We start from the raw sequence: 12,736 nt of genomic DNA, 5'->3' as shown, positions 1-12,736 counted from the left end.
AAGAAAGAGAAGAAAGAGAAGAAAGAGAAGAAAGAGAAGAAAGAGAAGAAAGAGAAGAAAGAGAAGAAAGAGAAGAAAGAGAAGAAAGAGAAGAAGGAAGAGGAAGAGGAAATGCTAATCAGCGTTGAGGATGATAGTGAGCAGATGATCATCGAAGAGAATATGTAGATTAGATAGTGATAATTGCATCCATTATGAGAGAGCTATGCTAGTTCTATATCTGTTCTCCATGTCAGTGTTTCAGCTAATCCATACAGGGGAATCCCGGCTGACCTGAATATGACGCATTACCGGAGTTCTAGAGGTAGGACAGGTACGACAGATAATAAATGAGGGGTTCGGGTTGATTCATCAGGTAGATTAAATACATAAATCTTTGGAAGCAGTTGCACATCTCTCTCATAAGATCTACTGGACGTTGATGCCATGTTCTTCGCTGCTCTCGATGCAACTTGCATCGTCTGTGGCACGGAGATTGCTGGGCGGCATCGCTGGGCAAAGCATTTCCGGGCAGGTGAGCTCGAGCTTAACTCCTCCCCCAGTTACCTTGGGATCTTTTACCCCAATCCCTCTAACCCATCCGTCAGTCTACTGCTCCTCGACAGGTGTGAGGGTGACAGTGCCCTTGTTACCGGCACCTTCTCATCCTGCAGTCCGTATCCCAGCCGATGCGGTGACGGATGAATGGGTTTCCGAGAGGATGCCCGAGCATGACCAGACTGATCTGTACGTGTTCCATGAGCCCTGCTGGCGGCGCCTGGTCAGCCATTTCAGTCCCACCGAGTTCGATGTGGGCTTTGTTTCTGAGGCGCTAGAATATTTGCCGCTGCCCTTGCTATGTGGCCACCATGAACCCACACCAACGGGATTAAAGCCTCCTTACATGTGGGAGGCAGTGAAAGAAGGACTTGGACATCAGCCTAATTATGCCGACCTGGATGACCTCATGCGATTTGCAAAAGCACCCCCGAGCCCCTGGCGTCCGGTGATGTCTTCTGCTCCATTCGTGGTAGACCCCTTCCAGCGATTGCCACTAGAACTAATTGAAATGATCGCTGTTCTTTTGCCCACGCGGGACGTACTACATCTCCGCCAGGTGTCACGCGGGGTAGCTTCGGTCTTCAGCAGCTCAGCCTTCTGGAAGACACGTTTCGACTTGAACGCGGAGCGCGGGTTTCTTTGGCCAGTCGTGCGAGACATTATAAACACAGCGAAGGGCAATGTATTTGATTGGAGGCTTTTGTACCACTGCACTTGCCATCTCACCTGCAGCCAATGGTTTCGCTTGGAGCTGAAATCTTGGGAGGCGCTCCGGTGGCTTCGGGATACAGCCCTGGCTTTAGCCTCTGGGGCGCCCCGTCCGCTCGACTACCGCGGTGATGCCCTACATTACTACCATAACGCCATAATTGGCGATACGCACCTCGAGGTGGTAGACTGCGACTCTCGGGTGCTTCATATTGCGGTTTCTGCACATGATGATTGCGGCTCACATTATGGCCCTGGGTCTGTGTGTATCACAGGACTGGAATTCTTTTTCGAGAATGGACCACCGGCTAGTTTGGGTTACACTTCGCCCGGAGCAACGAATATACCCAGAAAGAAGTGGAGAAATTCTCAGCGGACGAAAATGGCCCATCCTAGAGTCAGAGTTATGATGGATCTGATCGACTTCAAAGGAATCATGGTGACGCATAACCTTGATGGGGTTAGTGGTTTGCTTATATTACAGAGTCCTGATGAAAAGAAAGAAGCACGCCGTAGACGGCGGAGGTGTTGTGTAGGGGAGCGCGACTACCTTTATCATGCCTATGATGGTTTACGCACTTGTTCTCTGGAAGAGGTCTCACAAGTCGTGGCGGTGTTTAACGTAAGTATATAAGTTCCATTTTACTCACCCTCTTTTCTTGTCTTTCTTGTTTCATCATGAATCCCTTCTCTGTGTACTAAGAATGGATCATCAGAACCACAGATTGATGGACCTTGGTGTACGGGGCCGAACAGCAAAGCGAAAACCGCAATTGTCGGAAAGACAGCGAAGGTCGGAAATCAAAAAATTCAAAGAACACGGCGATCTTGCACCAGGTTTGGAGTTGAGATAGGTGTTGAATATTAAGTGATTTGAGACGAGCTAGCAATTAAGAAACATATACATACTACGGAATGTCAATCCGTGGCCCCACCCGGGCCTTTGTGGCTGTTGTAGTCATAATAGCTCCCACTCACAAATGCATCATACTACCGGCTTTATTCTTTGCGGAGATCACCGTAGAGTACACGTCCGTTGCTAAAATATCTGAGTCTGAAGACTGTGTTACGCAAGCCAGCTAGTGGGTCTACATTCACTCACTGTTTGCTCAAATGTTTGCAAGTGTTAGGATACTATAGATCTTTTCAACTCCAGCCTTCCTTCCTTCCTTTTCTTCTTCCCTCCTCGTCTACCGTGCCATTACCAAGTTTGAATCATCCAAGTAGGAAAGCCGAACTCTTCTATCATACGATTCAATCAACTCTCGTCAACCATGGCACAGCAGGGACAACCGCAAACCGTGGCACCAGTGGAACCATGCTGGAGTTACCCGATATACCAAGCGTACCTGGCCCGGATTGACCCGACTGCGCAGCCCTACCGCGACGTTGTCGACCACTTCTATTTCAATTTTCTACGCCAGTATTTTGCTACATGGGAAGGCTGTGCATACGAGAGATATCCATGCACTACCCATCCGGGACCTAGACAGCATTGGAATGTCTATTTGACCAACATTCGTGATCAACAAGCCCACCATGTCATTGCCGTCGAGGCTAGGTGGTTTCCCTCCGATACGTCGCCTGGCTGGGAGAAGAACTACGACTGGACTGATGTTCGGGAGACGCTCCGGGCCCATATGCTCTCCGATTGGACCATGCGGACGACAGTGCAAACCACGTACGGCATCGTGGCAGTTGGCGACCGTGTTCGCTTTTACTACATGTCTATGAATGATCTTGAGGGTAGACTTCGTACCTGGAATGGCCATCCTGTGGATTCCCCGGGAGCGGATGAGTCGCCCATCTTGAACATTCATAGCATTGTTGACCAGGGAGTGATTCATCAGCTGATGCTTCGTATGCGTCAGGATGTTCTCTCTGGGTGCAATACCTATTAGACAAGCAACGATCACGGGGATTTATGGCTCTGAACACTGGCAGGGCTAATAATAGTTCTTTCAGAGCTTGAACTTGGGTCTTGTATTAGCAGGTCTAAGGCGCGGTTCTTCTCGTGAACCAAACCTAGGGGCTTGTAATGGCATGTCTAAAGTGCGGCTCTTGTTGAACCAGAACTTAAGGGAGTGTATCTAGCTGCTTTTGGGTGGCAAAGATGATCGTTGCGTTCAGGATACCGTTAATTCCAACCTAGGGAGTTCGCTTCGGGGCTCTGGGGCACCCTTTCTTCGGCAGTGTCGTGGGCTGGGAGTCTCGGGGGGCTTCAATGTATGGAATCATATTGAGGTGTGCCCATCTTCACAACTGTTCTCAAAGTGACTAAATCCGCCATCTGCTTATGGCTCTGATACTATGCAGGTCTTTCTTCCTACATTGTCTGCGCAGAGCTCTCAATGCTAATGCACTCATAATGCCCACCTACTCCCTCGCCAGTACTTACGGGGCAATCTCGCCCGAGATCAGCGCTCGGCTCAACTGCAACTGTGGGGGAGGTCGGCAGCTGCGGGCCATTTCCACTTCCTGGAAGGTTCTTATTGGGTCATGACCCTTCCTCCCCCCCCCCCCCCCCCGGGTCATTTCCTCTTCTTTTGCTCGGTGTTCGATTGAATAATTCCGATTTTTCATATTTGTACTTAGTGTCCTTGAGACTGTGGCCCAGCAGAAAATGTTCCCGACTTCGCAGGCACCCCGACTCGGAGAGACAGTAATGCTTGGGTAGTCGTGCTTATGGTCTTGTGTTCTTTTATTCTGCCAGTTCTTAATCTATTTCACAGAGCCTTGTGCGGGGTTGGTTGTGTTCATATCGCCTGCTCAGGGTGATCGTCTTGGCCACTTGTGCCCGACGAGTCAAGGTTTTGAGGTGCCCAGTGAATATTACTACGCGAAGTCTATTCTAACCAGGATTCCTGAGACTTTGTGATATCCATGCTTGTGGCGTAGGTGTCTATGCCTCATATATGTAACCATTTTGTAGCACACACTAACATTCGATTATTATATTATATACATGTGTAAGAAGACTCGATATATACATAACCTGCCCCAAGGAGTCTAGACTCGAGCAGGTAATCTAACTAGTCAATGTAAACGCCCAAAGCTTAAGGCTGATAAATTATGGAAGCCATCAATAAATCAATGTCTCCCCCCGCCATCCAACTCAGCGATAGGATATTCCGCCGGCAATTCCGCCTTCCCATCCCTTCCTGAGGCGGGCAATTCCACCTGCTCCGTCATAAACGCCCCTGTCCTCGTCGCAGGCAACTCATTCAACCTCTGCACCCTATATCCCTGGTCCGGTGATTGGTAAGCTTGCGTGTTTGGAGACGACGCGTTCATTTTCCGTCGGCGCAGAAAGAAGAGCAAGAGGAATATAGCCAACACCGCGCCCGCTGCGACACCGACGCCAATACCTGCTTTCGCTCCGGTCGAAAGGCCCGATGAACTGCTGGATGAGGTGGACGTGGGTGATGTTGTGGAAGAGGTAGCGGTCGCAGGTGAGTCCCCGGATGATGTTGTAGATGCTGATGTGGCTGCCGGGGTAGTAAAATCCGTCGATTGCCATCGAATAGAAATACCGTATCCGTTGATATGTCCCGGACTGGACAAGGAGCTGGAGGTGCTGCTCGTAGATCCGGCAGTGTCGGTCCAGGTGTAGGCGAATTCAATCTCGGTGGATTTGCCGGGTTCCCAGGTGCAGACTTCGAGTTCGGTCCAGCCGGGGGTGTAGGTGGTTCTGGTAGAGTAGGTTTGGATACCGATGCTGGAGATGATAGCCAGTTGTGTCAGTTGGTACTGCAGGTGTTGAGAAAGGTGTGTAATATGGACGAATGCTTACGTCGGACAGCACGTCGCCGCAGTCTCAGTAATAGTCCCATCGATCACGATATTACTGGCTGCGATGCGATATCCGGTGGGACATAATCCCGGCGAGAAATAACTGGATATATCCCATCCTGATGGAACACATTCAGCCGTGTGTGCTGGCCCCAGGTTCATCCATGTTTTGGAACTGCTGCTGACGAGCCAGAAATCGCTGATGCAGGTGCTAGGAGGAACGAATGTTGTTGTTAAGGGAATGGGGGCTGAGGCTGTAGTGGCTGCGGATGTTGTTACGAGAGCTGACATGGTGGAATGGGGGTTGAAATGGATGCTGGGAACATCAACAGAGGTTGCATTTGATTGTGTGCCGTGTGAAGAGGAGTTGAGAAAAGGGGCGTAAGCTGATCAGACTGAAAATCTCCAGAATTGGGGGCATGCTGGAGACCCTTACTCGGCCTTATGCAGGCCCTAAGATGGTTGTGTTTAGCGTGGACTCGGCACTCTTTGGAGTTTGGGGGCCAAAGGAAGAATGCATGAACTTCAATTATGATTGGCTGATATTAGATTTTGTTGATGCGCCCCGCCGGGTTTATAACCCGAGATGGTTCTTGCCTGTCAAAGTACTTGTGTTTGTTGAGAAAATGACAACAGAGGCTTGTCCTCTTGACAAGCTTTTGCTCTGACCTGTATCTTTCTATAGATAATCCTCCTATTGGACCTTAAATGATTGCCCCATCATCACTCATAGAAGCTTATGGGGAAAGCTGAGAGCAAGTTCTGGATATGGTATACTCAACTTGGTCACTCTGGTCACACCTTCAAGTCTTAGACAACATCAAACATATTCCTTGCACTTTCTTTGGTTTCATCATATGAATCTCGTAGGGCAGTCGAATCCCAATCAGTCTCAGCCTCGTCGGAATTGTTTCTCCCTCGGAAATGTTGACCCGCACGAGCAGAATCTTCACCGCTCTAGTTTATCGCTGCCTGAGGCTAGAGTCGATGCCAAAGGCATTACTGGGGTGTCACCTCTCTGGACAATCAGGAACTACAAGTATATCAATTCTGAAGGGTTTACTTTGGCCTTGTCTAGTCAGACTGGCCACATGGAAGATTTGTACAGCTCTAAACCGTGGTCCCTGCTAGGTTTCAACACGATAACTGTTGGGGGTATATATTCCAAGCGGAGATACTAGTCCATGCCATTAAGCTGACTGAAATGGAACTAACATATACAACAATACAGATTGCCGCTGATATAGCCATGCGTACATGCAGATTTTGACGACATTGAGAGCACTGAAATCTGTTTCTGGCAACTACTAGCGGATCCTGTAGTGTCGTTCCGATAAGAATTCACATTTGAACTCAACACGTATTCGCCCCATATATGATGAGCTTCGGTACTTTTGCGACCAGTGTCACTTCTTCACTTGCACGGGCTTAAAAAGTAGGACCGCTTCTGAACTGAAATGTCCAGGAACAGTAAGAATATCAGTAGATAGCAAGATGGAATGCCCTGCATGAAAATAGGGCTCAGCTGTGTATCTACCCTTAACACCCTAGTCAGCCAATAGCACTAGAGATATGACCAGTGTTAATGCAGTCCCAAGGCATCCAGTCAGATCATAAATGACACTCAACTAATCATATATTCTCATCCCCTTGAACCTCAACCGCCAGAGTCAAATATTGACAGCCCGCAACATTCTGTCCGCGGACCACCAAGCGGGAGGAAAAGTGGACCTCGCGCTGCTGATCTCCGTACCGGCATCCACAGCATCCTGACACCCGAGGGGATGCATTCCGTCATGAATCACTTCTACAGCCATGGTCTGGAATGTTTTGTTTATATCAAAGCCGTGCCAAGCATTGTCCGGAGAATCTTTGCCGGCCATCTACACCGTATCTTCATGGCATGATGCTTCACCGTAGTTTAGCTGAAACACCCGGAGCTACAGTGGGGATGAAGACTCCAGAATCTCCGCTAAAGTGGGACATGGGAGATGATCATCAACTTAGTCTGCTTTTAGGTTCGATTTTTCATGTCAACACCCGCGCACATGCTGCAAAACAGTAGTGCTGGTCAAGCGTGTTTATTCGAATGGCAGAAGAACATCTCTTTCAAGTTTGAATATCATCATTGGTGGGGTGGAAAACACGGACAGCCGAGTAGGATCTTGACACGGGACAAATACCCATGCATTTGAAGCTAAGTAAGGCTGATCTCACAATAGTCAGTGGATCGCATAACTCACTAAATAGTAGTCCATGCTTGGCAGGACTGGTTGTCTTGAGCCAAGAGCCCGTCTTATTTTTGTTATTATTCTGCTATACCGCGGGCACACGTCTTCGCGAAGTGCCATTTACCTTCTCACCACATTCCTCACTTGTCTCCTCTGCACCTGGAGAGACCAAATCACTACCGAAGAATTAACACAATCAAAATGGGCTGGTTCCCAGTCGGGCTCGAAGAGGGTGAGAACAAATGGAAGTTCGACATCATCCCTCTGCTGGCTGTCATTGGCAGCTCAGCAATTCAAAAACACATGCAGGCTATTACAGCCTCTCCATTCGCCATCTTCCCCCGATTAATGCCCGCCCCTGAATCGCTTCTCGACACAGAGCGACCGACACGACCACCATCCGTCAAGGACGTCAAGATCGTCGGTGTCAAATCAGGCATAGAATTGGATGAGCTGAACTTCTTTGCGAATCTCATCCACAATGTAAACGAAATGGAAGAATACGAATTCCGCGTCTACAGAATCAGCTACGCAACGCGTGATACCGAAGAAGGACAAAATTCGAAGATCGCATCAAAGGTGGAAGAGAGTTACCGACGAGTCAACAGGCATCGAATCCCAATCAAACTCAAGACCTTTTGCTGGCTCAATTTCGTCACTCTCGTCTCCATTCTCATCACGATTGGCCTCTATATCTGGGCGGGCTGCATCCATGATGGTACCGCCCTCGTCGGTCTGGCTACCATGTCTTTGTCAACCAGTGTAGCCAGTCTATCGGCGCGGTGGTATCCCCGCCTTAGTGGCCGTTCGTCGCAAGCAGAAGTTCCCAGTGGCGACGTGATTATTCGCACCCGGGCAGGTGCGTTTATTCTTGTCTACGGAGATGACGACGTCATCCGCGAGTTGTACGAAGGCATGGAGGACTGCGAGTACATGTTCAAGGGGAACACGCACCATCGACTGCTAGGAACTAGCACATTACTGCTCATGGCATCAATTATCCTGCTGAGTAACTGCGGTTCAGAGATGCAGATTGCCATCGGTGTCGCTTACATCATTCTGAATGCATTGTACTGGCTGTTGGCGTTGTTGGTCGAGCCGCGCGATCTGTGGGATATGAGCAGATATAAGATTGAATTTGTCGAGTGTCGTCCGAGTACACCCGACTCGAGCTACACTGAGACGTTGTGGGCTGTCATTAATATGACGGGTAGTGTGGAGTGGGTAGCGAATGGTGAATTGATTCCCCAAACGCCGGCCTGGGATCAGTGGTTGCAGGAAGCGAAGGAGCATATTGGAAAGGACTGGGATCCTGTTAGAAGGAAGGATGAACTGATGAATCCTAGACTGGCTTATCGCAATGGTCGGTGGTTTGACTGAGCCAGGTGTATTTATATAAGAATTGCCTTCAAACACAATTAGACTAGATTAAAGCTCATAGATTAATTGATATATGTTCATGACACTGCTAGTGATTGCAAGTCCACTGGCCTGTACCCTGTTGCCTTACTACACATACTCGGGTTTCCCAATCAACGTTGAGCCACGAATCATGTCAGTACTTGGCAGTCCACTCCTGGAAGAGTTATACCAGCATTGCATGCAACATCCTTCGTAAACACACACACGAAGTCGGACGGTATTACAAAATAAGTAAGAGTGTCAGCACCTTCATAGGTGCACACACAGAGCATGCAGGCCAGGCTGTTAACCTCAGACAGGAATAATTGCCTGTGTCCTTTTCTATGCCTGGTGTCTCTTGTTGTCGGCCTATTCTCCCATTTCTACTCCACTCCACATGCATCGCCATGGACTCTATATGCTCTATTCACGCTCATTGTCGCGGGGATGTTCATCTCCCAGTCAGTAAATAATGCCTGGTGTAGTCCCAATGCAAGAAATGACAAGGAACGCAGTGTGGGGTTAGCACTCTGTGTAATTGGGAGTAACCTGGGGGGACTTTTGGGTCAGAAGATGTTCGATGGGAGTGTGAAGGTGGGTATTGTATCGTCGATGGAGTGTTATGTTGGGGCTGGGATGGTAGTTGGGGTTCTTTCTGGGGTGTTCTATGTCTGATTTAGTGGGAGAAGAGGTGGTGATGGGAGTTAGTAGTAGTAGTAGTGGTGTTGTGTTGGGGATGAGTTATAGATGGTTATCACACTGGTGGGTATTGTGAAGAACTAATATCTTGGGTAAACTGTGTTTCATGCTGAATACCAACTCAATAACCGCATCTTGTCTATAGTTTATTGACTATATAAAATGGATTAGCTGATTAATTCTACTACAACCGACGCCCATCGATCCGCGTCGCTCCCCTCCGATGCCCCGGTCAAGCACGTCATGGGAACGATAATTGAGCCATATGACCTTGTCGCTCAGTGCCAATTCTGAATATATCCTGATGAGAATGGGTCATTGATAGGACTAGTCTATTTGTGAAATGTAGGATAAAGCAGCATTCCATAGACAGTCGGACTGACTGTCAGTACCCCTAGCGGCGGTGACCAGCGAATCCGGCCGGTTGGACTTTCGGATTCGAAACCAACAGACTATATTATTTAAATAATATTCAAATGGGGAGGTACGAGACTTTCATATATGACTATAGGGTGTGGATTACATTGATTTGTTCATTGTTTTGTGTACGTATACCCATAGACTAGATGCGGGGATATATATTAGTACAGCCGATATAGGTAAAAGATAAATTCCACACCTCAAAATGGCTGAACAGCCCATCCAGACACAAGGCCGTCAGGGACCTAGATATCGTCAATGTCGCTCAGCACGAGCAGGATCCTAGTTTCCGGGAAACTTCTTGTGGTAGTTGACAATCGCAGCCTCGGCCTTTTCCAAACACTTCTTCCACTCGGAAGCCGAGCACGAAGGAAGATCACGGAATTCGAAAAGTGGCAGCTGCTCGGTAGGATGGTCAAGGCGATGCTCAGTCAGGTCTCCATACCCTCCGACTTGACCATCGATCATTTCCTTATCAGCATCCTTAAGCAGGTCTTTGCCATCCTTCAAGCCCTGAATCCAGGCCTTGGCATTGACAGGGCAGGACTGTGAGCCGTAGCAAATGTTGATCTGCAGTTTCTCAAACTTGCCGTTGATCGTTGTCTGGCCGGGGTGGCCAGAGCAATACCGCTCATCAACACTGTCACGGGATATTGTTAGTGAAAATTCACTCAGGTAAGGTAGTTGAACCAAACTTACGCAGCATATTCATGTGCATCATCAATAGGGTTCTCATAACAAGCGAGCTTGTTCACAATAGTCCACAGATCCTTCTTCTCGAGCTTGCTCTCAATCAGCTTGTACATCTTGGAAAAACTGGTTCGCGGCATGATCGACGTCAATTCCTTAGCGCTCTCACTGTTCCGGACCTGGCTGCCAGCCTTGGCATAGGAAAGAAGAAGCGAAAGAAATCCACGAACATCTTCGCCGACATCCTTGGTAAGACCACCAGGGTTCTCCTGGAAGAAGAAATCGTTCACCCAGACCTTGTTCTGGATCTTGCTATTGGCGTATGTCATGAGGGGCGACGGCTTGTTAAGTTTGGCTTGCTTTATCAGGTCGTTGATGGCCCCAAGTGGCATCGGGGAGGTGATCTGACGAGACCAGGCGGAGTTTACAGGATTCGTGCCAGCCTTGACAGACCAAGGGTTCTTCTTATTGCTGGCGATTTCAACCTCCTGGCCGGTCTTCGGGTTCCACTTTTTCTGTACGAGGTGGTCAGTTAGTCTCTTCGTGGGTCTCCAAGTCAGTTATGGCGCAGTTATCATACCAGATCTTCATAGACCTCCTCGGCTGCAAGTGCAGCTCTCCCAGTTCCCAATTTGATCTTCCTTCCGTCCAGGATATACTCTGCAGGTAGATGTCCCAGCGTGCCTCCGGTGGCATCCGCCGTCAATTCCCAGTCTTTACCCGACAGCTTGGCACCTTTTCCGTCCTTGGCTGATTTGAATGTAACAGCCTTGCCTTTGGCATCGATACCAGCTTCCTTCACGGCCTCTTTCTCCTTTTCAGACAATTTGTGAACATCTTTGGTAAAGTAGATACTCCCGGACTCGAACTCAACGCCTATACCCGGAGAGGCTACACCCGAGCGTTCGACGAGTTGGCCGTCAATGGGAGAGGCAGTACCGAATTGAAGAGAAGAGAGTGACAAGAAAAGTAAAGCCGCATGGCTCCAAGAGAGAGTGGCAGAATACATTGTATAACGAGAGACTAGACAATAAAAGAATGAACAGGAAATGAAGGAAAGACTGTGAGAGTTATTCTGTTGGTGATTCTAAAGATTAGTGTGCCTGGCTTCCTTGATATAGTTTTCTCCCTTCAAGGTACGCCATACCAGAAACATCAAAGCTCGAAACCTATCATGGCTCCCAAGCTATCAGAGCCGGAATGCCATGGCGGCCCCAAGACTACAGAGGCTCTAAGGATACAACGGCCCCGAAGCTATAACGGTCCCACCTCAAGACTTTGTATAGGTCAAAATTACAAGATTTGATTGATATTGGGAGCCTCATTGTCAAGTAGAGAGTTGATGATTGGAAATCTTGCACGTTTACTGATATAATGACCATGACATGCGAATGCTCGTATGCGGATAGAGTGTAATGAAATCAAGGTATGATATTTTAGGCAGTGCCCACCACCAGAAGTACGTACAATATTAAACACACGACATGAATCTCTATGCTCTACAAGACCGAAGATCATCAGTAGACCCTGAAGGAGAGTCCAAGTTCGTCATGAATATGGCCCCCAGTAGGATTTTCCTAGGCGCCCATGTAAATCCTGTAACCAGGGTGCAAAGAGCCTCCACTAGGCTCTGCACAAGCATCCACATAGACCCTGAATGTCTCATTTAGAGCGTCCAGATTAGGCTCCATGCAGATCTCTATGGAGACCCTGAGCCCAAGATGGAATGGCCCCCAATGGCCTCATAGTGGCCCCCACGTGGTCCCTGAAATGAGTACTATGGGGAGAGCCCCCATTGATTTCTTTGTTAGCTGGTCCCGAACGGAAGCGACCACCGTAGATTCACATAGACTTTGAGTCAACTATGGAATTTAAGAGCTCGCAGTACAAAGGATCTAATCGCTGTGTAGGCTTTAGGCCCATGGAGAAGGGCGTAGCAAACTGACCCAGGCCCACATATAGACTAAGTCATATAGAGCAAAGCCACCCGCTAATGATCGCATAAGCGCTAAAACAAACACGGAAGGAGCCCCTGACAGGTTGCCTCTGAGCCCCCATATCTGCCCTGGAAGTAGTGCAAAAGAGGCCTTGGCTCAAGTCTGAATTCGGGAAGGCGTATTGAAAGACTGAATTGCTGCAACGGCTGATGCAGATCTAATTTAGGTCCATCCGCTAATCACATGATCTTGGAGTCTCTAAGAAGCAAACAGACGCAAGATAACACATGATTAATTTCTGGACGACATAACATATCC

The 12,736-nt window shown here is 48.6% G+C and overlaps 5 protein-coding genes across 5 annotated transcripts in view; 3 read left to right on the top strand and 2 right to left on the bottom strand.

Annotated features, from left to right (window-relative positions):
- BO88DRAFT_428296 (F-box domain protein) overlaps positions 1-1,874 on the top strand; it is a gene marked incomplete at both ends in the record, with an annotated part of 2,440 nt that extends 566 nt beyond the window's left edge. Inside the window, 5 exons of the mRNA XM_025709079.1 lie at positions 85-164; positions 258-313; positions 407-514; positions 543-1,708; positions 1,785-1,874. Of these exons, the coding sequence (XP_025559715.1) occupies positions 85-164; positions 258-313; positions 407-514; positions 543-1,708; positions 1,785-1,874 (1,500 nt within the window). The remainder of the gene's footprint in view (positions 1-84; positions 165-257; positions 314-406; positions 515-542; positions 1,709-1,784) is intronic.
- Positions 1,875-2,471: 597 nt separating this feature from the next.
- BO88DRAFT_470204 (uncharacterized protein) lies at positions 2,472-3,191 on the top strand. Its single transcript, XM_025711655.1, has one exon. It carries the CDS (start codon positions 2,523-2,525, stop codon positions 3,147-3,149), a length of 627 nt encoding a protein of 208 aa, XP_025559714.1. The 5' UTR covers positions 2,472-2,522; the 3' UTR covers positions 3,150-3,191.
- A 1,147-nt stretch (positions 3,192-4,338) lies between these two features.
- On the bottom strand, positions 4,339-5,386 carry BO88DRAFT_470202 (uncharacterized protein; the record flags this gene model as incomplete). The annotated part of the gene is made up of 2 exons (XM_025711654.1): positions 5,042-5,386; positions 4,339-4,966 (listed from the first exon to the last, which is right to left on the bottom strand). Exons 1-2 carry the CDS (start codon positions 5,329-5,331, stop codon positions 4,339-4,341), a joined length of 918 nt encoding a protein of 305 aa, XP_025559713.1. The 5' UTR covers positions 5,332-5,386.
- Positions 5,387-7,472: 2,086 nt separating this feature from the next.
- On the top strand, positions 7,473-8,651 carry BO88DRAFT_347499 (uncharacterized protein; the record flags this gene model as incomplete). The annotated part of the gene is made up of 1 exon (XM_025703377.1): positions 7,473-8,651. The coding sequence occupies one exon, from the start codon at positions 7,473-7,475 to the stop codon at positions 8,649-8,651; it is 1,179 nt and encodes a 392-aa protein (XP_025559712.1).
- Positions 8,652-10,073: 1,422 nt separating this feature from the next.
- Positions 10,074-11,490, bottom strand: BO88DRAFT_347283 (uncharacterized protein; the record flags this gene model as incomplete). The annotated part of the gene is made up of 3 exons (XM_025703370.1): positions 10,074-10,431; positions 10,491-10,996; positions 11,062-11,490. The coding sequence occupies 3 exons, from the start codon at positions 11,488-11,490 to the stop codon at positions 10,074-10,076; spliced, it is 1,293 nt and encodes a 430-aa protein (XP_025559711.1).
- Positions 11,491-12,736: the final 1,246 nt, after the last annotated feature.

The sequence above is a fragment of the Aspergillus vadensis genome, assembly GCF_003184925.1.
Source record: "Aspergillus vadensis CBS 113365 unplaced genomic scaffold BO88scaffold_23, whole genome shotgun sequence".
Taxonomy (NCBI): Eukaryota; Fungi; Ascomycota; class Eurotiomycetes; order Eurotiales; family Aspergillaceae; genus Aspergillus; species Aspergillus vadensis.
This window is presented reverse-complemented; position numbering and strand designations above follow the sequence as displayed.